General features: G+C 44.1%; 1 protein-coding gene across 4 annotated transcripts in view; it reads right to left on the bottom strand.

The window, feature by feature from the left end:
- Positions 1 to 1,131: 1,131 nt before the first annotated feature.
- Positions 1,132 to 24,975, bottom strand: part of LOC106654829 (putative mediator of RNA polymerase II transcription subunit 26) — a 27,960-nt gene continuing 4,116 nt past the window's right edge. Inside the window, exons 1-9 of one of the 4 annotated variants that reach the window (XM_023463482.1) lie at positions 15,720 to 16,525; positions 4,488 to 4,731; positions 4,059 to 4,400; positions 3,494 to 3,984; positions 3,180 to 3,379; positions 2,774 to 3,096; positions 2,614 to 2,688; positions 2,353 to 2,526; positions 1,132 to 2,270 (exon numbers count right to left, since the gene is read on the bottom strand). In XM_023463482.1, coding sequence (XP_023319250.1) covers positions 2,229 to 2,270; positions 2,353 to 2,526; positions 2,614 to 2,688; positions 2,774 to 3,096; positions 3,180 to 3,379; positions 3,494 to 3,984; positions 4,059 to 4,400; positions 4,488 to 4,731; positions 15,720 to 16,246 — 2,418 coding nt within the window. In that variant the 5' untranslated portion in view covers positions 16,247 to 16,525 and the 3' untranslated portion in view covers positions 1,132 to 2,228. Of the gene's footprint in view, positions 2,271 to 2,352; positions 2,527 to 2,613; positions 2,689 to 2,773; positions 3,097 to 3,179; positions 3,985 to 4,058; positions 4,401 to 4,487; positions 4,732 to 15,719; positions 16,527 to 24,975 lie in introns of those variants that run through there. The other 3 variants (XM_014374892.2, XM_023463481.1, XM_014374891.2) reach the window with 3 other exon arrangements.

The following is a 24,975-nucleotide window of genomic DNA, read 5'->3' as shown; positions in this document are numbered from 1 at the left end:
GAAGATTCGCGCGAATGCGCGCTATCTATATTCAGTGAATCTGCCCCGATACCTTGAATATTGAGAAAGATATGTGCAACAAACACTTTTTATAAATCGCTGTAACAGTACTAAAATGCACCTAGAGAAAAAAACGAATGCATGATTTTGATGGGAAATGGCCTCAGCTCTTTCGATGGTGAGGTCAGATTTGCCGAATTTTCCTGCTTTTTCCGGAAAATCGCGTGCGTGTTCGGTCGGACGTTACTAACTGAACAAAAAACCGAGTTTTTTCTTGTTTCTCTCGCTTTATCTAGCTAAAATCAATTATCGCTTATCTGGAAAAGGTTTATATTGATGGTCAATTTCCTCATCTTTCGATCTAGATTATTGGAAAAAATCTTAAAAATGAAGTTTTTGAGATAAGCGACTTTAAAGTTTTTCCATCGTTATTCCTGGTTAAAGTGGAAAATTTCGGAAAATCTGACTTCACCATCGGAAAGCTGAGGCATTTTCCCATTAAAATCATGGGTTCTTTTTTTCTCTAGGTGCATTTTAGTACTTTTACAGAGATTTATTTAGTAATTTGACTTGATTTTGATGCGCCGTGTGGCACACGGAGAGTCTACGTGTAATGCACGAATCATTAAGAAAACCTTTTATTCAATGTTTTTTAAGTTACTTCAATTTTTTTTCAATAGCAGAATAAACAATTGTTAATTTATTTTTTTCGAGATTAAGGTGATGCCGAAGCCCCAATTTTGACCCCCGAGCATTAAAAATTGAAATTGAAATAACTTTTTTACTAGACCGATTTTCGAAAAACGGCTCTGAGGATTACTGTTTGCAAATTTTGATCCTGTTTTCCGGGAAAACTATCCGATGAAATTGGCTGAAATTTGTCACAGTTGTTCAACAGTTTTCTGGAAAAACTGTTGAATGAAATTAGATGAAATTTAGTACAGTTGTTCACAGCTTCAATACGGAGGGCTCCACAGAGCCATTTTTCGGGAATCAGCCTGGAAAAAAAGTTACGAAAATATACATTTTCTGTGCTTGGTCGGTAAAAATCGTGGATTCGGCATCACCTTAATAAGTAGGAATTTTATGTTTCTAAAGTAAATTTTTATGTATTATTAGAAAACAAATTAATTCATGTTCGTGATTAAAAATTTTATTTCAGTTTACTTCCATGAAGGAAAAAATAGATGTGTGTAAATTACATATGTATAACGTATACATTTATGTTCCCTATTAGGAACTTTAGACTACTGATTGTGTCTGAGACAACATTACATGAAAAAACCCTTATGATACATAAATCGCTAAGTAGTCATCAAACCTTGATTTGTTGATGTTGAAAAATATGTTAATTACTTTTTAAATTGATGTTTTACAAATCTTATTTTCAATATTGGTAACAAGAATAGTGTAAAAACAGCTTATTTGGTTTGAGTTATATTTATATACACATTAGCATGTATTGAAAATTTATATATTTACACAATATACTGAACTAGTCTAAACCAAAATTCAAATGGAAATGATTAATCTGAATATAATAATCTATCTGAAGATGATCAAATTAACATAATGTTTCATTAGTGCAACACATTTATTTGAAATTGAATGTAAAATAAATGATTGGCAATGCAAAATGGCAAATGTTCGAGTTAACTTTAACGCATATAAGTATTTGTAAGACTTTGACCTTGAAACAATATTACTAAATTTTCATTAATTTCTAATGCTTTTGTTTTCACCCATGGCCCCTAATTTTCATGCTATGTTTTCGTAAAAATGAAGATAAGTATTTACAATGAATTAAAAATGTAAGATACAAATATTACAACATGCGCTGAAGCCATTTCTTGAATTGCTTTCGCGTTCAAGACCTCGTGGCGTTAATAATTTATTTTACAACCATCAAGATGTTATATTTAAATGAAATGGCGTACAAGGGTAACAAAGAAAACCTTATTCATTAAGTAAATGATTACTTTTAATTTTCTGTTATCCAAGAAAATCGTGTTAAGTCTAGTCAAGCTCGATATTTGAATATGGTTCAGACTAAGTATTCACTTAAATTTTCTAATCTCACGATTAGATTCGTAAAAATATAAAACGCACACTGATCGTATTCAATTTTTATATTGATAATAAATATCAATAAAATATGCGTGGGTATATTTTTTCGCTGCTTTTTATGACTAGATTAATTTAACATTTTTTGGCTTTCATTTTCAATTCTACCCAGAACATACTTCAGAATGATCGTCCCAAGCTGCAACCTACAATAAATAAAGTTGATCAGATCACTTATATTGCTCAAGGTGAGCGTAAAATTTGCTACCATTCAAAACAAAAACCTACCTGACATTCTCGGCTACAGTACCACTGATTCCCGCAACCTGCGCATACGAATTGAGCAGTTCGTTCATGACAACCTTGGCATCGAGGAGGAACCTCTCTATCTTCTTTGTTATCACGAGCTCCCATGGATAGTCTACTATCTTTCTCTTCAATTACTTCATCGTCGCCATCATCCTATAAAGAAATATATATTTTATCATTAAGCGCTATTGATAATGCACTGATACAGTTCTACTAATGATAAAGATTCGGTATACTTACGACGTGAATCAAGTTATTGGCCTGAGATTGCGACATATTGTTGACCACTGGCGTTATTGTAATTTCAGTCCGAGCCTAGTAGTATGCAAAAAAGATAAAGAGGCAATTAGTTAAAAGAAGCTTTATTAAGATGGCATTCAATAATAGAAAATGTAGTCACCTTCGAAGAAGACAAAAAGTTACTTATGGATACTGGATTGGCACCTTGGTAGGCATGTGCAAGATGTGCGTTGCTTGGCTGAAGATTCGTTATGCTAGCCGAAGAATTTCTCTCTCTTTCCGGAGCCGTGAGAAGTCGAGCGAGAGTCGGCGAAAACGTCGTAGGCCTGGGCGACTGGGATTTTGTGAGGATTCCGTGCAAAAGCGAACCCGAGCTAGGCGGATTAGAGCTCTGTGACGAAGTGACCGCCGCCGTTGTCGGAGTCGGAACAACCGGATGAAGAGTCACGTCCGGATAATTTTGAGGTGTTTTTATAGGCTCCCCTAGAATGACAAAACGGAATGTTCTCAGTCTATTGAGCTTTGCAATGCTCGGTGACATAAAATAATCGATCGCTCAAGTTTACCTTGTTGTTGGCTGAGCTTGGCGAACTGAACCAACACGTCTTTGAAGCTCATGGTGGTATTGGGATCGACGAGGTTGTTGGTGTTACTCTTGCAGGAATCGGTGCTGGATGGCCTTGAATCCATGCCGCCGAGAGTCTCGACCATCGCCCCGCCGGCGCCGAGCCCGACGTTGACGGAATTTCTCATTCTCCTGCCCCGACTGTAAGAATAATCGCGCGGCGACGCGGCCGCCGTTGTTACCATCGGCTGGCTCGGGTTGGAAAATTGTTGTGACATGCATGATGATGAAGAATCACGGTAATTCCTTACTGACCGTTTGGGCACGGTCTCGGCGGGATGGCGCAGTCTGTAATCGGCGATGATGGAGCGCACGTCGACGATGGCCCCTTGTCTGCCTTCGCCGATCTGCCGATTGTGCTCGGAATTCTGTAGGTCCAGCAGCTGCTGCTGTTTTGGTCCGTTCTCGAGCAACTGCTGATTTGGCTGTTGTTGATGCTGCTGTTTGTTTGGAGGATGATAATTGGCAGTGGCTTTGCTGCTCGCTCGAGAATGGCGATCCTCTTTTTTCATCTCTTGCTGCTGCTGCTGCTGCTGCTGATGTTGCTGCTGTTGTTGTTGTTGTTGATGATGCAGAGCCAGCGAGAGACTGGCCAGAGGCAGGGCAGCGTCGGTGCCGTTGCTCTCCATGAAGCCCATGATCTGTCGACGGCGCTCGATTCGCAGATACGCCTCTTCTTTGAGTTTGCGCATGCTCAAAATCTCGTTCCACTCCATCTCTTTGGCACGCGCGAGCTCGTCCAAGTCCTGTCGGATAAGAAGGGTGTCGATGAACGACCGATCGAGCCTATACTATCTACATAAATTCGTCGTCAACCAACCTGCACTTCGGCGCGAAGCTGATCGGCCCTGGCGGCCAATTGCTCGGCGTTGAATTTGTCCGAGCCGATGAGCGAGTTGATGTACTGCTCGCGCTGATCGGTGCAGAATTTCTTGGGGCTTGGGCTGCCGTTGGCCGACAGCACGGCGTGGCAGCTCGACTCCAACGAGCGTCGCTTTCTCGTTTCCCGATAGGGAGACGTCAGCTGTTGTTGCTGTTGTTGATGATGATAGTCATCGAAGGGGGAAGACTTTGTGGAGATGCCTCGCTGCTGCTGTCCGGCACCGGCTCGGCCGAGCTTCGATTGATCGGCGTGCATCTTTGGCGATTTCGCTTGAAACGACTGTCGTGGAATAGAATAATATAGTTGATTCGAGCATAGATCCGAGCCCAACTTGAAGCGAATTCGAGGGGGGCGGCAAATATTTACCTGAGAATGCTGCTTGCCGGCATCGTACGAGTCGCGCGGTTCCTTTTTAAGGGTCACGTTGCCGATGAGCCGCTCGGCGCTGGCAGCCTCTTCGGGCAGCGCGGCGCCGTTCTGCTGGCTCTGTGGCATTTTTGGCGATTTGTTGTTGAGCTCTTGCTCGGCGTCCGCGGCGCACTGCTTCAGATCCACCGGCGAGTCTTGCGCTTTCTTCTCGTCTCCTTCCATCGTGTGCATCTTGTTCAGGCTGAAATACGACAAAAAGTAAATGCTATTAACTTCCATTTCTGAATCGATATTTGGGATATTATTCTTAGATCCGCAAGTCAGCCGTTATAAATAATAGATGCCAGTGCCTGGCGTACGAGTTTACTTCTCGATTCACTATTTTGAGTAGAGACGATGCAAGAGAGGCCAAAGCCTCGTAATTTGGAAAATTTGGACGAGCAAGTTCCAACTTGAAGTGTGACATCTTAAAATTTAATTGACTTATTATTCGTGACACTCGATTGAGTATTAGTCACTTGACGCATGGGACATTGTATACTTGATTATTTAAAAATGATCAACCTAAATCTTTGAAAATTTTTTTGAGCGGAGCTTTCTAAATATTCTAAATATTCTGTTTGCATAAAAATCTTTGTCGATAAAAAAGGAGAGAGAAAAATTGACGTAAACCAGAGGGAGATTGACTTTTCATAAAATAAAAGTCTGTACTTGTTCGTATGATTCAGCACGCAAAGCATTATTGAGTAAGCGCTAGATAAAATGTTTTAGAAAATACCGTGAGATTGTGTACCGGTACCAGGCCAAGAAGGACGACGCAGAGCGTGTCGAGGGAAAAGAGCAAGCCGACGACTGTTGGAGCATCGTTCGATCGCGCACACACTAGCCGCAGAGAGAAAGAGAATACGAAAAAGATATATTATACGACGTCGTCGAGCTTTGAGTCGATGCGAGTATTCGGTTCAGCACAAGAGTCGAAAAGTAAGCGCAAGCAATAGAAAGAGAGAATGGAGAGAGATAGGCTATATTATAGATGCTACGTCTATTCTGCTATCGGCAAAGGAAAGAGGAGAGAAGGAAGAGAAGAAGGAGCGACTGTATATACGTGGGCTTGCTCCGTAACGCGAGCACATATAGACGACATGCGTATGAGCAGACGAGCGAGCGAGCACAATATACATAACGCGCAGCAGCAGCAGCAGCAGCGCGGCGGGTTCGTTGCACTCTGCGACTGGCTGACTGGCTAACGCTGATGCAGAGAGTAGCTGCACTTGGCGTGAGAGCAAGATCGTCGCGTTGGGCGATTTCCGCGCCCTTGCCAGCGACCGAGTGCGTGACACTATCGAAGCGCGCCTCGACGCGTCATCGCGTGCGCGCACGATCGAGTAAAATCCCCGAGAATCGAGCCCGCGCCGAGTTGCCCACTTGGAGCTCGAGCCCGCGATTCGCATTGCGGTGTAAGCGCTGCTGCAGCAAAAACTCGATCGTCGCGTTATTACTTATTGTCCGAGTCAATTTCGATGGTATCTGCCGGCGTTTTTAGATACATTTAAATATGAACGGAGAATCGCATCGTTGCTGGCGTGATGTATGCGCGCTCTTTCTTCCGCTCCGAGTTTTCTTCCTCTCTTTCTCTCTCTCTTTCTCGGCTAATCTCAACTGTATAGTCGCGCGACGTATTGCCGTGTGCGTTTCGCGCAACTCCACGAGGCATGCTGCAAAACGTTGACGTCTGAGACTGGTACCCGCGCCAACTTCGGCAGTGAGTTTAACTTGAAATTGAGAGCTTGCATTGAGCTACTATTGAGACAGCGAGGATTTCCAAAGCTTTTGCCAATTGTGACGTGCAGAATCTGACACCGTGAAAATATTATACCATCGCTACCAATGGGGCTTAGTTGCCACTTCCTATTTGTTATTCTCCTCGCGCTTCGTTGTCTGCAAGCACGACGTTGATTTTTTCTCGACCTCGGCTTCAACAGTGTTCTGTGTCTCCTGATCGTTCCTCTTATCGATCCTGTTAGCCGATTGCACGACACCCGCTTTTCATTATTTAATGTCGTTGCCTCGCGAACATAGCAGAGACACATAATTTGAGGTAGAAATTTGAAACTTTTGACCCAATAACGTGCAGGGGCAGACATTTTTTAAAATTAAAATTAAATAATCGTCATTCAGAAATTAACGAATCTCAGTCATTTTACGTGGATGAAGATTTTTTTTATTTTACGATTAAATCTGATAATGCTTGCCTGACATTTCATTGCATCGTTAAAAATATTTGGGCTTTTGAAATCAATCATTTTGAAAAACTCTGTTTTACGCACGAAACTTGATCGCAATTTCAATGATTAACTCTTTCGGCAAACAAAATAGATTTATCGATTAATGTACGATCGAAGAAATTGTTTTAAATGTCGCACAATATAGGTTCGAGGCGAGGTTCGACGTGCTGCGATTATGCGGGAACGCGTCGTCGAGCGATTGAGCAACTTGCTACGCGTATCGATCGAGTTGACAGGCAAGTGTTTGTCCTCGAGCGTCCGTCGCGTAATTAACTAATTATTCGAGCACAGGCTCCGACTCTCAGCTCTCGGTTCAAAGTCTCGACTCGTCGCGACGAAGGCTATATAATAATACAATGAGTAAGTACGCGATGAGTTCGATTGGCACGACGATCGATCGTCAGGTGGCGACAGCTAACTCGACGATAATCAACTGAAATGCGTACGGTCGGCGGAGCAAAAATAATAATTATGAAAGGATATCGTCCGCGTGCGGAATTTTAATCGTATCGGGAATGAATTATGTAAGTCGATTTGAAAGATGGTGATAGAGCTAAATGAATGATTTTCTTTAACAACATTTTTTTGTGCAAGCGCCTAATAGTTGAGGCAAGCGATTCCTATGAGCTTGAGTCAAATGGTTAATTTAAAAAAATTATTATAAAATTTCACGAGGAATCGATGAGTGAAATCAATTTTCTTGTATCTTGCTTAGTTTTGAAGTTTCATGCGAAAAACACGTTTACCCTCGATTTTCACTCTGATGCCAGGCGTTAGGGTAAAAAATAATGTAATGTCATATTCGGATTCCTGAAGGTCAAAAACAAAAAATAAATGGATCATTTGTAAACTTTTTAGCCACTGCGGCATACTTATTGAGGTTTTTACACTAAAACACCGTGCACTACGAAAAACAGTGCAGATCTACACCGCTTTTCGTAAAGCAGCTTCAAAAAAGGCCAAGCAGCACGCCCTCCTGTGGGGTTAGTCTGTATAGTGTTTGGTAGTTTACGTTCTTCATCTTTTACGAATTAATCCCTTTCACGTGTACCCAAATGTTTTCATTAGCTCGATCAAACGACACACTGAAACGACGAACGAGTGAACCGCACATAGCATCGTGAGACCGTCACTCAAACCGCCGTGGCGCTGCTAAATTACCGTCATGGTTTTCGATGGTCGAGTAGCGCGCACACGACAACGTGCAAATCGCCCTCGACGATGCTCGAGTAAACAGTCTCGCCACCAATCAAAGTGGGCCCTACTATAATTATGATGAGACGATACTCGATATCGAGTATGATGTTCCTAAACTAGCTGCGAGTATCTGCAAATGGATTGTCGAGTAAGGAGTGCTCGTTGGCCGTTTCAGTTAACGTATACTGGGAATCGCATTAATTCGGTAACCGTTAGAAAGCGGAAATCCATTCCGTAAATAGCTTCAACCATGTGTTTTTTTACTTTCTAATGTATTGGGATCTGAGATGGAGGCGTGCCTAACACGAAATGATCCGAGTTTTAACATAGGTTATATACCTATATACATAAAAACATGACTGTCGATGATCCGAGTGTCCCATGTGTTTAATATACCAATATATATCGATATCAGATCCCAATAGAACATAGTGAATGCAACAGTCAGTACACGTTACAACGCTGCTGCGTGAACAGCTTGGAAGATCATATCGAGCGCGTTCAGTAATTTTTGTGTAAATTATAAGTTATTGTGTTGTGTTTGAGTGCGCAAAACCATAAACATGTTTTCCATCGAATTCCATCCAAGTACCAAAAATAAAAAAATAGAAGAATTAAAGATCTTACGTGAAAAAACCAATTGGGAGATCGAAGATGAGCGACGAAAAATGCTTCCTTCACTTTTGCCTTTAACCATAGGTTGGTCGGACCAACTTCCCAACCTCCGGGACATTTTTCGCCCCGAAGAAATCGAGTGTTTTCTCTCAGATTGTATGAGCGGCATCAATAACTTTAACGCACACGAATACGTTGCGTTCGTGGTTCGCACCGGCTACAAGGACGAGCCCAAAGTTGATAAAGACGGCAATCTACTGTTGCATCGCACTACACCCATTCACCACGCGACTAGAAGAACGCCTCGTCACTGGAATACCGTGATTAGTGATCTTTTTAAGATCTACAACAGGATCGACGTGAATTACTCGGATGAATTTGGATTCACACACTATCACGCGGCCTGCATGGCTGGCTGTGACGACATTGTCGAAAAATTCCTCGACCACGGACAGGATCCCAATTTCCCCGTCCGAAAAACAGGCAAATTACCTCTGCACTTGGCTATGACGTACGACAGAAAAGAAGTGGCTAAAATGCTGCTGAGAAGAGGCTCGAATCCGAATTTACAGGATGAGGAGGGACGCACACCTCTGCACGTTGTAAGCAAGTACAACACATTCGATTTGGTCAATCAGTTGGCGCAAATGTTATTCGAGCTTAGCAACGAAAAATATCTGCCGGTACAGATTGATGTCCAGGACAAATGTGGTACAACACCACTGCACGAAATTCTGCAGCGCAGCAACTGGGAAGGGGCCGAAATGCTGATAAGGAGAGGCGCCAATCCTAATTTGGCCAATGCGAAGGGATTGACTCCGTTGCACATTTTTTGCGACGGATTTTGGTATGATGACGCGGTGCAAAAATTTTTCGACATCAACAATGACTTTCAGCTGACGGTGCCGGTCGACGCTCGCGACAAGTTGGATCGAACGCCGCTGCAATTGGCTGTTGCCAATCTTAGTCCGCATCACGTAGATGTGCTCTTGGATCGCGGTGCTGACCTGTCTAGCTTCGTTTTTCCCGCGCAGAGTTTATTTGTCGAAAAAATCAAACCAGGAAGATTTGAAGAGGACTATAAATTCAAATTGAGAGTAGCGTCTGGCCTGCTGTCCGTCATCGAATGTCTTGAGAATAGAGGATACGAAATGAATCGAAGCAACGTCCTAACGATCATGCAATTTTTCTCCAAATACGAACTGTTCGAGAAGTCAGCGGATCTTGGTAAAAAATCTTGGTATGAACACGAGGAATTCACGAGGTATTCGAAAGAGATTATGATTATTCCCAATAGTCTGTCGCTCTTCGACTCGATTCACTTACAACCTGTAGAGGCGGCAAAACTACTCTCATATTCGGACTACTTCGAGTTTGCGTCTTCAACAGAGATTCGTTGTTGGTCACTCCACAAAACGTTTAATAGGGCTTTTCTTGTGCACCTTTGCGAGATTATGTCAAGAGGATTTTTCCGGCGCTGGGCATTGTATCCTTTCTGGGAGTTGATACATAAACGTCTGCCACTCGAGTGCTGTGAAATGGTCTTGGAGAATTTGAATAACGAAGATTTATATAATATTTGTTTAGCGGTGACAGACCAAGGTCATAAGGATAGTAATAACAAGAGACCTGTCAGAGCTAGAAAAGCTCTGAAAAGGCTACAAATTGTATGGTGAAGATTGCGAATGTTTTTTTTATTCTTGTTAAATAAATAAAAAAAATTTTTTATCATTAACTAACGTATTTGTCGTTCAATATCTTTCACACCTTTCTGTTCTACATTTTCCATATTCAAACGAATAAATTTAAAAAATCAATAGCAATTTTCTTATTCATAAGTAGGGGAGAGCGGGGTGGGTTGGCATGTGAGGTAAGTTTGCAAAATGTCATATTTTTCCTTATTAATGAATTTTATAGCGATGATACTTTCAGTAGTCCTAACACTATAATACGTAGTGTTTGTTTGTCATGTCACCATCTTGGTTCTAGACATTGATCAAGAGAAATATGCAATTTTGCCACCTTACCTTACATGCCAACACACCCCGCTCTCCCCTGCACCATCAATTGAATCAAACGATCTTGAATTGTGTACTTATTAGCACGGCCTCTTATCGAAGCCAAAGTTATCATAAACACGCATGAAAAATATAAATTACAGAAAACAACAATTGTGCAGTTGAAAAATTGAAAATAGTCGAAAAAAACGCGAATATTCGAATTATCCCGACTCGACTGAAACTCGACGAGCCATGCACACCCCTATATGGCAGCGACACCTGACTTCATTAGCACCTCGACTCAGGCGTTCGCAATGATCGAGCGCGACCAGTCGAGATTTTCGATCTTGGCCACGCTCATCATCGGCCTACGAAGACGGGCGCGAGGTCGAACAAAGTTTCAAGATCAAATGCAGGTGTAAGGATGAGCGCGTCGATCGTCCAAATTAGGAACCAGCGGTAAGTAGGTAAAGTATAAGGGTAGTCTTTGCCGCCTCATGAAAGGCGCTCGAAAGTAGGTACCGCTTAGGTAGGTGCAGATATACCGGTAAAACGTAAGTAAAGTTTAAATACACAGCAGTCTCTTCGCGTGCTTACATAGTGCACGCGAGACGATACGGATACCAGGCGTCGTCGGATGGAGGAGCGAGCTGTTGGAGAACGGCCTCTGCGCGACACACATATATAATATAGCATATAAACGTTGTAATTGTCATTCTTTTGCTATCTCATCACGTGCTCGCCGCACATGTATACATAAGCCATGTATATGTAATGCCGATTCAGCGAGTGCGAGCGCCATATTTAGCGAGCTCGCGAGTGCAAACGATCGACGCGCGAGCTGCCGCTGCCTCGGGCGCTTCGAAAACGCACAACTACAAGTATAACGAAGATGCGACTACGAGCGATCGCCTCTACCTACATGACACGCAGAGTCGCAGATAATGCGGTATATATACAATATAATGTAAGGCGCGCTGCACACGCCGATTTTTTCCTATACAAATTAACGCACGCCTGTTCTCCGTTCGACCCCGTTCTTTTTCAATAAAGAATGCGTTTTGCCCTTGCGTCTTTTTTCAGCGATTCAGCGATTTTTTTCAGAGCCTATCGATTATCCTTGAAAAAATGATCCAAGTTTTTCATTGAAAAATTCAACTTTTAGCCCGCTATCGGTATCACCTTGAATCGGTCTTTACGAAAATCTTCGACAAACGTAACGCATCAATGAGAAATCTAGGGGAGCGTGAAACCATGAGTCAATCGTCGAGTCTATATCAGTGAGCTAGATTGCAACTACGGCCGAGAAGGTAATAATTATGACAATGATCATTTCCTCGATTTCGCCCATTGTTGACGGCAACGAGTATCTCTCTCGAGCGCGACCACGTGAAGAAAAAAGAAAAAGAATCGTAATACTGGAGAACGATAATGACGATCGGTGCCGCATTGCGCTCTTTGCACACATAAGACGACGAGCATCATCGAACGGGGCTATCTCTCTCTCTCTCTCGGTATACGCTGCGCTTGTCATTGACTCGAATCTTTTTCAAGGAATTCGCCAAGGACCCCGGCGCGATCGAAGCCTTTAGCGCCGCGACCTCGATCAATCGTCGCGCGCTGCACGTAGTATATACAGATATATATTATGTACGAGTTGATCGCGACGACTGCGAGAATTTCTGTCAAGGACGAGCAAGTGACGGCTCTTGCTATCGGCCACGCTTGGCCTACAGGACTCGCGCTGATTACGCGGCGTACATAGTATACGGCCTGGATCGGTCGCGGCGTACTTGCCTCGTATAACTACTCGAGTGCGAAATAACTCTCGAGTCAGCGATCCAGTTCAATGACGAGTCCGGTGTGAGACGACGACGCCGACTTGCGCAAAATCATTTAGCAGCTGCCTATTTAGATTATGTACGATCGGTGACTTTGCCTCGCGACGAGTCCCCTTCACGAATCGACGTTGCTGGTAGCTCCGGGGAAACGTCTTGTACATTCGAAATTAGAGCCCGCAGTCTCGGCGCAGCGCGAGCTTTTTCTTTTGCGCAGACATGACACTCTTTATTATATCGATATACCAGGCAAATGTAATTGCAAAATATTTAGTAGCGAGAATCCAGCTGCTGCTCGATGTTGGATCTCTGCGCCCGAGAGTCGTATCTTTTGCCTTTTCCGACATCCGACAAAAGTAAACACGCAAAAATGAAGAGACGCGAGCAAGGTAGAAACCGTTATCGGACATCCGCTCGCCTGTACCGAGAAATGGAGCGCAAAAGGACCTTCGTACGAACGAGTGAAGCAACAGGAACCCCTCAAGTTCGAGCGAAGCACACCTGTGCGCGCAGCATGCTCAAACAACGAAAGATAAAGCAAAACGCGAAGCCTTAAAATACGCGCACATTTTACATTTTTACGACAAAAGTTCTCCAAGCATGTTTTTTACGATAGTTGGAAATTATTCATAGATACTTTTCCAACTTCGTTGCAGGCTCCGAGCGGTAAACCACCACAAAATCAAGTTTGCAATGGAGAGATTGAAAAGCTTGAGATAAACATAGAATCATTATTATGGCGAATACAGACGCGTTTGCCTATGAGTCAAGATCGATTACACAGCTTTAGCAGATGACAGCTAGAAGGAACAGCAGCTGCTTTATAGGATTTTATTTACAACATAAATATAACACGAGAAACGAATCCTGAACGCCGTGCCCGCACGCACATGGAGCATAATTGCAATTACAACGAGTGAGGGACAACGTATAACAGTGGTTCGCCGCGTTACAACAATATATAATACGAAGCGGTCGTCAATAAAGGCCGATTAAAAGCGAAACAGACGCGAGATGCCTTTAATGCATTACAGAGAGATTCGCAATAATATTGAGAGTTCGTCGACGGTTTTTCACTTGGCGGTTTTTTTCCACGCGAGCTCGATCTCAAAAAGATCCGCAGCCTGCGCCGCCGACTCAGGGTTTTCTCGTCAAGGTTTTCATCATTTGCATGTATAGAAGTTTAACGCGTGACGTAAACAATTCTCCGCTTGTTGTATGTATAGCTGAGACGCGCGTTGACTGAGGTTTTTCATGTGCTCGCGTCGATGTGTATGTATACGATTTCTTAACTAAACCAGACAGTCGATAAGAATATGTTTGGTCTCGCAGACCTCGTTCAAGTGGCAATACAACTAAATGAACAGCGATATCTACTTAGGATAGGTATAATTTAATTACTGCGAAGGGTACAAATAAATGAACTGGAACAGTTGCAACCAATTGTTTACGCCTAAAAACGTCTAAAACGTGCAAACGCCTAAAAACTTTTCATCGTAACTAGTAAAATCTTCAATGGCCAATCTTGCATATCATGAATATAGAGTTTAGATGTCAATCTTGCAAAAATTTGAATCGAAAAATTAACTTTGACTGCGCATAAGCCTAGTGTCTAATTAAAAAAGGTAGAAATTAAACTATAAAAAGAAAAAATGTTGGCTCGTTATTGCAGCCCAAGTATAAAAGAATTCATTGAAGAGTATTCATACGACTAATCGCATTATGTTTTGGTGTGCTGCTGTCAGCAGCATGAATGCGTCGTCTGCTCCGCAGTAATACACGGAGCACTTCGTATCAACGTATCGAATGAAATTACACAGCGGTCGTGACTAAATTTCCTGTAAGAAAAATGATGGTTTCGTCGAAGGAAGTTGAGGGAGTAGTTGAATCTAGTATTTTGTTTACAAGGGCTTGAACATTTTCAGAAATACGAGCGAGATAACAATTCTCGGACCTTGCAGCTGAGAAATATTTAAAATTCGTTGAAAACGTGATATCGATCAAAACAAATGGATGCAAATGTAGCATCAGCGAATTGCCCATCATTATACTATTGGTGCGCGAGATAAAAAAGGGGAGATGGAGAATCTGCCTTGCCGCGAGCGCGTTACTTTGCCTGTATAGCAATAACTTCTCTTACCGCTCGAACCGATCGATACTTTGTTTCTGTTTTGGTATTGGTTCCAAATCGAGAATAAGTATGGAGTGCGGTCGTTGCGCTTGAAAATGTCCATTACGCTCGCGTGAACCAAATGTTTTTTTTTTCCTCACTTCTCCTACCTATACATTATAAACAAGTATATTGATGTTTCTATAAGTAGCATTGGGCGTATATTCTGAAAAGCAAGAGTCGTAAAAAAAATGTTCTGCATCAGCGGAAGCGGAGCAGCGGCAGCAGGTCGATTCGGGCACGAGGTCAATTCGGTAGAAAAGCGATATATAAGTTGTACGCCGAGAGCCCAGAGATTATTTTATACAATATATATCTATAACGAAGGAGACTCTGGACTACGTTGGGTACGACAAGGCGAGTTACCCAAAAATACGATCTCGCACCGAGGCGGTACCAATTGTGCGCGCGCGAGCGGTGTGTGACCGGATTGCGTAAAAATGCGAGTGTACGCTACGAAGAACCGTCGACGATTAGAGATAATTTAGGACTCTCGGCTGCGTGGCCGAACGTGTTTATGTGCGTTAACCGACTGTACATATACACAGAAAAGAGTAGCGCGAAGCAGTCGTCGGACTCGTCGCAGGGCAGCAGCAACAGCAGCAGGAAACGCGCGAAACACGATACTCCAGGCCTCGGCGGCGCGCAGAAACTATCGCGTGCTGCTGCTGCTGCTTTGCGCCTCGCTATCTCGGCCGAGCTAGTATTTGTATACAGAACAGAACACCGGAAACCGGGCGTGCGCGCATATATACGAGCGAGCCACGCATACGGCACTGGTCTTTTTTCAGACGTTTTTCGCGCAGTCGGTCGAGGAGGCACGCACGTAATAACGCACACACACACACATCCACACAGACTGCCCGTGTACAATACGATAGCCTCAATGGATACGGAGAGAGCAAATATACGTACGATACGAGTATCGCAAGGGACTCGAGGGACCGAGCATTATAGCATGACGGGCTGTGCGCGCGCCCGTAGGTCATCTGTCAGTGAACGCGAACGAGGCCGTGGCGTGTGGCAGCGGCAGACGCTAAGGCGACGGCTTTCGGGGGAGCGATGGGCGCACGGGGGGCGCAAAGGAAGGAGGGGGGCAATGACACATTGGGTGCACTACTCACTTGGTAGCGGGTGTGAGACCGAGCGCCAGCAGAACGTCGTAACCAGCGTGAAGGTCGGCGGCCGACTCGGCCTGGCCAATTAGTCGCTGCGACTTTTTAGCCTGCTGCTGCTGCTGAGACTTTTGGGCGTGGAGCTGCTTGTTGTTGTTGCTCGCGCGCGAGTTAGCCGCGGCCTGCTTGAGGAGCGAACGCTTGGCATCCTCGACGAGCATCTTGGTGACGGGCTGAACGTTGACGGGCACGCCGATCGTCGGTACGGCCCCGCGGCGCAGGCGCGAGCGCACCGGCAGCCCCAGCACCAGGTGCTCCATGTCCTTCTCGTAGCTGTCGTTGGTGAAGTGCAGCGAGCAGATCCTGGCCGTCTGTATGTTGAAGGGTATGTCGCCGTTGGAGAGGGGCGGCCGGCCGCAGGCGCGAACCCATCGCTGGCGCACCTCCGGGATCTGGGGGAAGCGGTGGTAGCGGATGCGCCGGCCCCGGGTGCGCCGGTGCGAGTTACGGCACGTAGCCACCGCGCACTGCGGCATCTCGTTGCTGGCTCAGAATACAGCGACAGCGATGGCTTGCCCAGGATCGGAGAAGAAGGAGGAGGACGACGACGACGACACGCACTTGACACTTGACGTATGGACGAAAACAAGACACACGCGCGAGGCCAGCATAAACACAGACACACAGACACAGACACACACTAGAACTATAAGGAAGGAAGCAGGGCTTATCGACACGGTCGTCGTCGGGCCATTCTCTCGCGCGCGCTGCGCCTCCAGCCGCTGCTACTGGTGTCGGTCGACTGTCTGGTGACTGGCGCTACGAAGCTGGCCTGGTGTGTGCTCCGTGCTCCGCGCAGCGCTCCCGAGCGGCTGGAGACTGGAAGCTACAGAGGGCGAGAGAGAGAGAGAGAGAGAGCAGCTCGGAAGGGACCAGCGCCTAAGCCGGCAGCTATACGCGCTCGATATATATAGTTATAGCCGAGCGGCGGCGTGCTGCCAAGCGCAGTAGTAGGCAGACTATTGGAGATCGGCTGGGTCGCTGCTGCCGCTGCTACGCCACCGGGCGCTTCCGACGGTCTACTATCTGGTGTACGCGAGCCGGCGAACGATGGTAGCTGTCTCGCTTGGAGGCATGGGGCAGGCTATGCGCGGCGCGTGACCGGTGCCGTGCAGCCCGGCTCCCGCTGCCACTGCGCTGCGCTTACGCCGTTTCTGCTCCCGCCAGCCGCGGCAGCAGCAGCGAGTCCGACTACTGTGTGCTCGAGGAGGGAGGCGCTCGCCTGCCGCCTGGCCGATATATTACAACTCCACGCAGCCTGGCGGCCCTCGACTTTGTCTATCTCTCCAGGCCTGCGCGGCTCCGCGCGTACGGAGCTCCTCCAATCGAGCTGGCTCCGATTTTATCAGCGACTCGCTCGTTCGCCTTGATGAGCGACTGATTATGTAGCGAAAAAAATGAGGCGAATTATATGCGCTGTAAGGGCTGCGGCTATATTCGCTACGTGTTTTTCTACCATTGTGCAGTGGTGCCTCGCGACAGTCGACATGTAGCATTAGCAGGCGGTGGTGGCGGCGGCGGCGGCGCGCGCAACACGATCACCACCATCGTGTACGATACTCGACGCGCTGCTCGATGCTCACCAGTCGTCGTCGTCGCAGTGGAAACAAGAGAGAAGACGACGACGACGACGTGTGCGCGCGCGGGGAGAGGTCGAAAGGGCACGCACAGCGCTGAGCTCGGATCACGCCAGCAGTTCTCCTCGCCGGTACCGCCCTTGTCTCTCTCTCTCTCTCTCTCTCTCTTTCTCTGTACATATAGTATCAGTACAGCACATTATATACAGCAAAGCATTGCAAGTTTACTGTTGCGCGTGCTCTTGAGAGCTGGCTCCGCTATACCTACTCCACTGCTCGTGGCTGCCGCGTGCCTCGGTCGCTCCCTCCGCCGCTGTATTATAGCTGCTCTCCAGATCCAGATTCTGTAGCCCGAGCTTTTTATAATGTGGCTCGATGATGCGTTGCCTGCCCCTGACTCGATACCTTCAATAGCGCACGAGCTGTATACAAATGCCGATTCGACGTCGCTTCTGTGTAGCTTCCTTCTATGTGTGATACCGCATCGCCCTTTAAAACCGTGCCCTTTAACTGTGCCCTTTAACTGTGCTCTTCGATTGCGGAATTTTCATTTTCGTCTCCCGTAGCGACTTTTCAAAAGAAACTCGATCTCTTGCGTGATAACTCATTGAGATTTTGCAGCTATATTCAGCAATTGTATTTCATGAATAACAATGAGAGCATTTTTCTGTGTATACTCGAGTGATCTTCAAACGTGCACGTTTCATCTTCGAGGCGTCCGATACTACGCCGCGTCTTCTCTTTGTAGAATACACGCTGGAAAAAAGTTGAAATAGTTGTTGCGAGAACAAGGCGACCGCAAGCACTTATATTCCTAGCGATCTCTTTCCGTCCAATAGTTTTGTATTTACTATATAGAGCCATACATTCTTTGATTGACTTGAATAACTTGTAATCGACGCGTTGTGTCTGCCAGCATAAGACGTCGCTCTCATCTATCTGTGCATAAAGAGCTCGACCATGTAATGAAAGGCCTAAAGAGACTCTGCAGTGGCTCGAGCGCAGCACTTCGCATGCCATCATCTCCGCTAAATCCTGATGCAGCTTTTTTCTTGCTGCAGCCTTTTTTTTGCTTCGATCGAGGAAAATTCTGATGAACGCAGTTGTTTCCCTCGTGCGTATAACGTTTCATCTGAAACAACTCGAACGACTTCAAACGCTTCTTTATTATCTGTGACGAACTGTACATAAAATTGTACGAAATTCAAGCACTTGACGATCGAGAAACAAAAGATTGCACGTTGAAAAATTTGAGAAAAAAATCGAGTTAGAATCTCGGCAATCGCCATTCGAGCGACTCGAAGCTTTCATTCGTGTGAATGTACAACTCGCACCGATCATGACTCATGCTTAAATGTGTGCAGACTATAAGGCTTCGACTGCATGAGTGACACATGCCATAATGATACGCCATGCTCTCTGCAGCAGCAGCTGCACAACAATATAGCGTCCATCCATAAATCCTTGCATCATCACGTTTACGCGCTCGACGAGCCTCATCCTCGTTGTGGCGATCGATCGGTAGCATAAGTGCAGTGAGCTTTTTTTGCCTTGAAAAATTATCTTACAACATTTTCTTCGTACAAGCTGCACGAAACAATATTCATGAAACATCGAGGTACTAGTTTAATTCCTATTTTCATCCAGATTTTCCAAATTTTCTTGATTTCAAATGAAATTTGTATGAACAGGGTCATTACTCGGATGATCTACCAAAGCTCAATTAATTACTATCGGGATGGAGTATATTTAAACTTGGTTCCTCGCAACTCAAACAAACCTTTAAAAGCAAAACGCAAAGAGAAATTCATAGTTTGTAATGGCGATTGAAGATGGTCTCGATATTCTAGTAATAAATAAGAATTAGGAAGGGGGTATCGGGCCATTACGCAGACTAAGGGCTCATGGCCTCGCAGATTACTCGTCCAGGATGGTTTTAATTTAGACTCGTGCGAAACTCAAAGAGTATAAAGCGAGCATTCTTAGTCTCGCTATAGGCTGCGCCTTTGTTCGCGTAACTGGTAGCAGTTCGATGGTATCCATAAAATTAGTTCGAGGGACGAGCGGGCAGGCGTAGTACGGACTCGATGTTATAGCGCGCGATAGATCGCGCGTCAGTGTCAGGCGCAGGCTGGAACCGGCTGGTAGTGGTGTGTAGCGGAGAATCCATCCGACAGTTCCAGGGCGAGGCGGGCGCGGAGGGGCTGGTATCGCCGGTGAAATCGTGACTCGTAGGCCGCCGCCACCGCAGCGCACCCCCGGCACACGCGTCGCATCGCGCGCTGGTCGCTGCCTGCTACTTCTCTCCCTGGTCGTTTACTATCTTGCCAGTTGGGAGTTAGGATCAATACGTGTAGTATGCCGAGAGAGAGAGACAGAGAGAGAGAGCAGAGCCGAGCGGGGGCAGCAGCCTAAAGCCCCAGCCCCGACAGTAATACTACGCGCTCGGGCTTCGGGGGTACAGCAGCAGCAGCAGCAGCAACGCGTTAGTACATACAGCATGTGGCGCTATATAGGCGTGCAGCATCACTGCCTGGCGTTGGTAGCGCGCCATCAACTCTCTTCTCTCTCTCTCTCTCTTTCTCTATACGTACTCCGCTCCGCTCTGCTCTCTCTCTCGGATCGATCCGTGGCACACACAGCTCGAGCGGCGGTCCATGGCTATTGGCTACTGGGGCTACCTACGAGTACTACGGACCGACGCCGCCGCTGCCGACGACAACGAGTCATTGCACTTGTGACTGCAGGGAGCACAGGCCGCCGAACGCAAATAGCGATTTATGTCGACACGCCGACGCTACACCCCACTTACTGTTTCTATAAATGAGAGAGAGCGAGAGCTTATCCGAACGAGCGAGTACCGAGACAATTGCGAGTCATCAGTACTGTGTATCGTGCTCATAATATATATGTACGAAATTTCTGCAAAAGATGGCGTCGACAGATATTAAAGCGGAAGTCGCCTACATCGTGTAATACCATGAAACCTTTATGCAAAAATAAAGTCAACGTTCCTCTGTTTGTATTTATCCTTTTTTCCAATCCCAGACCGATCCGGGCGTCCACCCTTTTAACGTACACACAAGCCATTATTTGACGTTGAGCGCGTAATGCGGTGCTTGCATGTGCTTTGCGCTATAGCCACCCGCGTCAACCAGGCGCATTCACTCTCTCTCTTTCCATCTCTTTCTCTCGACGCGTTGTATTAGTCCGTACACATCGTCAAACGCGTTCGCCAGCAGCGCGGAGGGTGCACAGAAGCCCCGATCGATTTGGAAGAGTACGCTTGAAGGATAACATTAATTGCGCACACATAGAACGGAACGCCGTGTACAACGGTTGCTCATTCGTAGCATGTTGGTCGAAAATTACAACATTTTATGCTCGTGCACTTTTGTCAAGGGATACAAATATGTATGTATCATATTTGTCGATTATTAGACATTTTTTTAAAGCACCACTATTTTTTCTTTTTTTGGTAACTACAACCAAGATGCGGCGTCAATTGTAGACATTTAATTTGCAAATCATTTACCAAGAATAAAAATGAATATTCAGTGACGTAATTAGTCTATAAGTAATATAATTAAAACTTCGCTACAGGTGTCTGCTCGCAAGCAAGTCCTATAAAAGTTGTAATCTATAGGCATAATGAAAAAAAGAGTTCAACTCAAAAGAATAATATGAGTAATTAGCAAAGCTTTGTTATCGAAAAGATATATAAAAAGTATGAAAAAAAGCACGAAAAGTTTTGAATAGTTATAAACCAAAGTCTTATTGCGTGGACCTTTTTCAACATTACCAATTTTCGAAGAAAAAAGACTTGAGAAACCATACAGCTTTTACATAGGTATTTAAATACTTCAATTAATTCAAGTTTTCACCTCCCTTATGGGCAATGACAGCATCTTTTCAAAGTTAGACAAATATCGAGTGTAGTTTTAATTGAAAAACAAAAAAAAAGGTGAAATCCAATTCTGACAAAGAATAGTTTCGCGGGTAAAGGAGGGGCACGAAGAGCATTACTCCGGAGTTTTGCGCGACTCTCCCGGACGGGAAGTTGGTGCTCCCAGTGGAATTAGGCAGCAGCGCCGGCAGGCGTGCAACAGCCCACGCACATCCAATCCAGCGGCACATTAATCAGTGCAAGAGCCCATCTTCCACTGTATAGCGAGCTGCTGCTGCTTCTATAAGGCCTGTGCGGAGAAGGAGAGCTGACGCGCGGTAGGGACGCGAAAGTCGCGCTGGGAACGGAAGAAACCTACACGACGCGGGCAAGAAGAGAAAGAGATAACTACGGGGTGGTAGCAGTTTCAAGCTTGCAGAGAGCCGTGGTGTACGCACGGAGGATAACGACGACGACGATGCCAACGCCATGTTGAAAACTTTTCGGTTTAGACGACGCCTACTCGCGCAATATTGCACCGCGCGAGGCAGAGGAGAACAAGGATATATTTTTCCGTTGATGTATGCTTGCTGGTGCTCGATGATTTTTTTATTATACCAATTAGAACTTGCGTTTGGCTTCTTTTTCAGATAAGTTTTATCAGATAAAACTTCCCAACATAGAATCAAAATCCATTTTCATTTTATTATTTTACTTAATAATAGAGAAAAACTGCAAGTGGACGAATTTCGATGAAACTTTTTCATATCATTCAAAGAATCAAACATTATTCGGATGCGTGATTAAAGAATCGTATAAAATTCTAAAATATGCACTGCTTATTAAAAGGTGATACAGAGAACTTACAATTTCTTTAGCACAAATATGTCAGCTGAATAGTAAATAAATCGGTTGTTAAATTTGAAAAAAGTTATTGATGTTGAAATTTGAATAATTGTACAGAGGACGGTACTCCAATCACAAATAAAGCAATGACAAATAACGATATTAGCTGTACTTGGCAGGATCATCTAAACCCCATTTTTTTATTCACTTAAAAAAATTTCTGCAAACAATTTAAACAGTCAGCAACGAGTTATCTTAAAAACAAAACAGCATTTGTTCTTCAGCATACATCAATGTACATTTTATTTTTTTGCAAGGGTCCAGCCAATTGAAGTTACTGTGCAGTTTCGTCCGTGCTTCAGTCGGTACAACGTCATACACGCCTCCACGTACGAACACATGGCATCGATCGGTTTCTTCCCGTATCCACGCACGCAGTATATGAATCGAGATGGGGGAGACGAGAGGTCTGCGTTGCGTCTATGTAGGGATTTCGCGTCTCTCTCTGTATGCTTAGTGTGCTGTGCACCGTGTACAATTGATGATACTGCCTGCAGAGTGCTATTGTTCATTTTTTTTGCGCAAGCGTATTACGCTTTCAAAATATTTAGATAACAAAAAAAAGTAAAAAGTTCAACTTTTTACAGAAGGAAGAATAAGAAATTGTGGATGAAGCTGTTTTTCACTTGAAACTTGTGATAGGTAATAATTATTTATAAAAGTAATTTTTTTTTACTCCTTGTGACGATTTTTTTACAAATTGCAAGTAACTTTGAAACGAATGATCGATGAGACGATCAATATTTTAGTTGTGCTTTTAAAAAGTTGCTATTTCAACCTTTAATGACTGCATCGCATTTCGACTCGAGTCACTAGTCAGAAGCCGTTTTGGGCGTTTCAGTCTGACTTTTTTTTATAAGCAGAGACCTTTTCTGTTAGTATCTTTATGCGCGCTACAACTGCAAAAACCATCCCTGTTCGATCCCCTTATCAGGAATTTAAGGAGGTGAAATTATTCAGAAAAAAGGACCTTACTAAATTATCTTATGAGTATAAAATGAGCCAAAAAACATATGAAAGAAAAGTAAGTTTAAAAACACAGAGCTATGCGACACATAAGAGCAATAAATCATGTGATTGTGAAAATTGTCACAAATCCTTTGAATGTGAGATATGTCACAAATCATTTGGACGTAAAGAACACCTCAAAACTCATATAAATGGAATACATAATAGAACCCAACCATTCGAATGTGATATTTGTCACAAATCATTTGGCCGAAATGGCGACCTTCAATGTCACATCAAGACAGTACATTTTCGAAGCAAACCATTTGAGTGTAATATTTGTCACAGAGAAATTTTTAGCAAATCATTTGGACTAAAAAAGGATCTCAACAGACACATAAATGCAGTACATGATCGAAGCAAGCCCTTCGAGTGTGAGATTTGTCGCAAAACATTTGGATACCAGAATGTACTCAAAAATCACATAAACGCAGTACATAATCGTAGCAAACCCTTCGAGTGTGATATTTGTCACAAATCATTTGGACAAAAGGGTCACCTTAAAACTAACGTAAATGTAGTACACTATCGTATGAAACACTTCGAGTGTGATATATGTCACAAATCATTTGGATACCAGCATATACTCAAAAGGCATATAGTGGATGTACATAAATGTTGCAAACCCTGAGTGCATGAACTTTGTTCAAAGAAATTTAGACGCAATGAAAACGTTCCGCTAAATGGGTATGCTAAAAAATTTTACACTATCTTTCACAAAAACAATAAAGCATTTGAACTGTTATTCATTTTGGCATACCTTTCTTGTGTAAACTATGTTAGAGCAAAGAGATAGATGTCTCTTTGTATACCATTTTCTCTGCTCCGTTCTGCCGCCGGTGGCTCTCACCTGTATACGTGTGTATGTGTGTGTGCCGAATGTGCGTGCGCCTCATGCGAGCGAGCAGATACCGCTGAGACTCAATAGAGAACACCTCGCCGATCATTGTTAATTTACATTGTATTATTTCTTTCCTTTAATAAATATATCTTCACTGTTTCAACTAATTGCTTATCAAACTAAAATATGAAAACGTTTTCGTCGTCAATCCGATAACCACCACCACTAATTTTCGTACACGCTGAAGGTTCAACAACTACAATCGTCGATAAAGAAAGCTATGAAACTAAACAAATTTATGTTAATTTTGAGACATCAAACCGATGACTAACTAAATTTGTATAACATTATCATTAACAACAATATTATATTTTTTTCATGTAAAAAAATCTTTTTCGTATGTTTTTCTTGTATAAAGAATATTGATCTAAATGAAAATAAATTAGATAAATTAAATAAATTAAATAAGTAAATGTTACTATTGTCCATTCGAAGTCGAGTGAAAAGATACTCGGCCAATCAGAAGTAATTTCAAAACGCTTCAATGCTGGGTCGATACTTATACGAAAAAAGTTCAAGCAGAAATCTTACTATAAAAATTGTTGGTAAGCGGTTTTGGTGGTCAGTGCTCTTTTGAAGAAAAGAATACACCTTTGTTCCGATAATTGTTAACTCAGTTCATAGAGAAACTTTACTATTGGTAATTATTTGCAAAGAGTTTAATTGAAAGTTAGAAAGATGTAAAATAATAAGTGAGTTGAAGAAAAGCCCTCATATCGTACTTGCACTTGAGCGCGAGATCGACGCAGTTTATAGCTGGAGCAATGTTCGTGGCCTCGGCGATCGCTTATATACGCGGGAAGGAAGAGAAAGAGCAAAACGAGCCCGCTGACCAATGGCAGCTATTATAAAGAATTTGCAAGTAGCCCCCTGCGCGCGAGCACATAGCTCGGCGATATTTTGGTATCGGTTGCGCGCGTACGCAGG

The sequence above is a fragment of the Trichogramma pretiosum genome, unplaced genomic scaffold (genome assembly GCF_000599845.2).
Source record: "Trichogramma pretiosum strain Unisexual culture from Peru unplaced genomic scaffold, Tpre_2.0 scaffold63, whole genome shotgun sequence".
Lineage (NCBI taxonomy): Eukaryota > Metazoa > Arthropoda > Insecta > Hymenoptera > Trichogrammatidae > Trichogramma > Trichogramma pretiosum.
The sequence above is the reverse complement of the archived record's forward strand: the minus strand, read 5'-3'. Positions and strand labels throughout refer to the sequence as shown.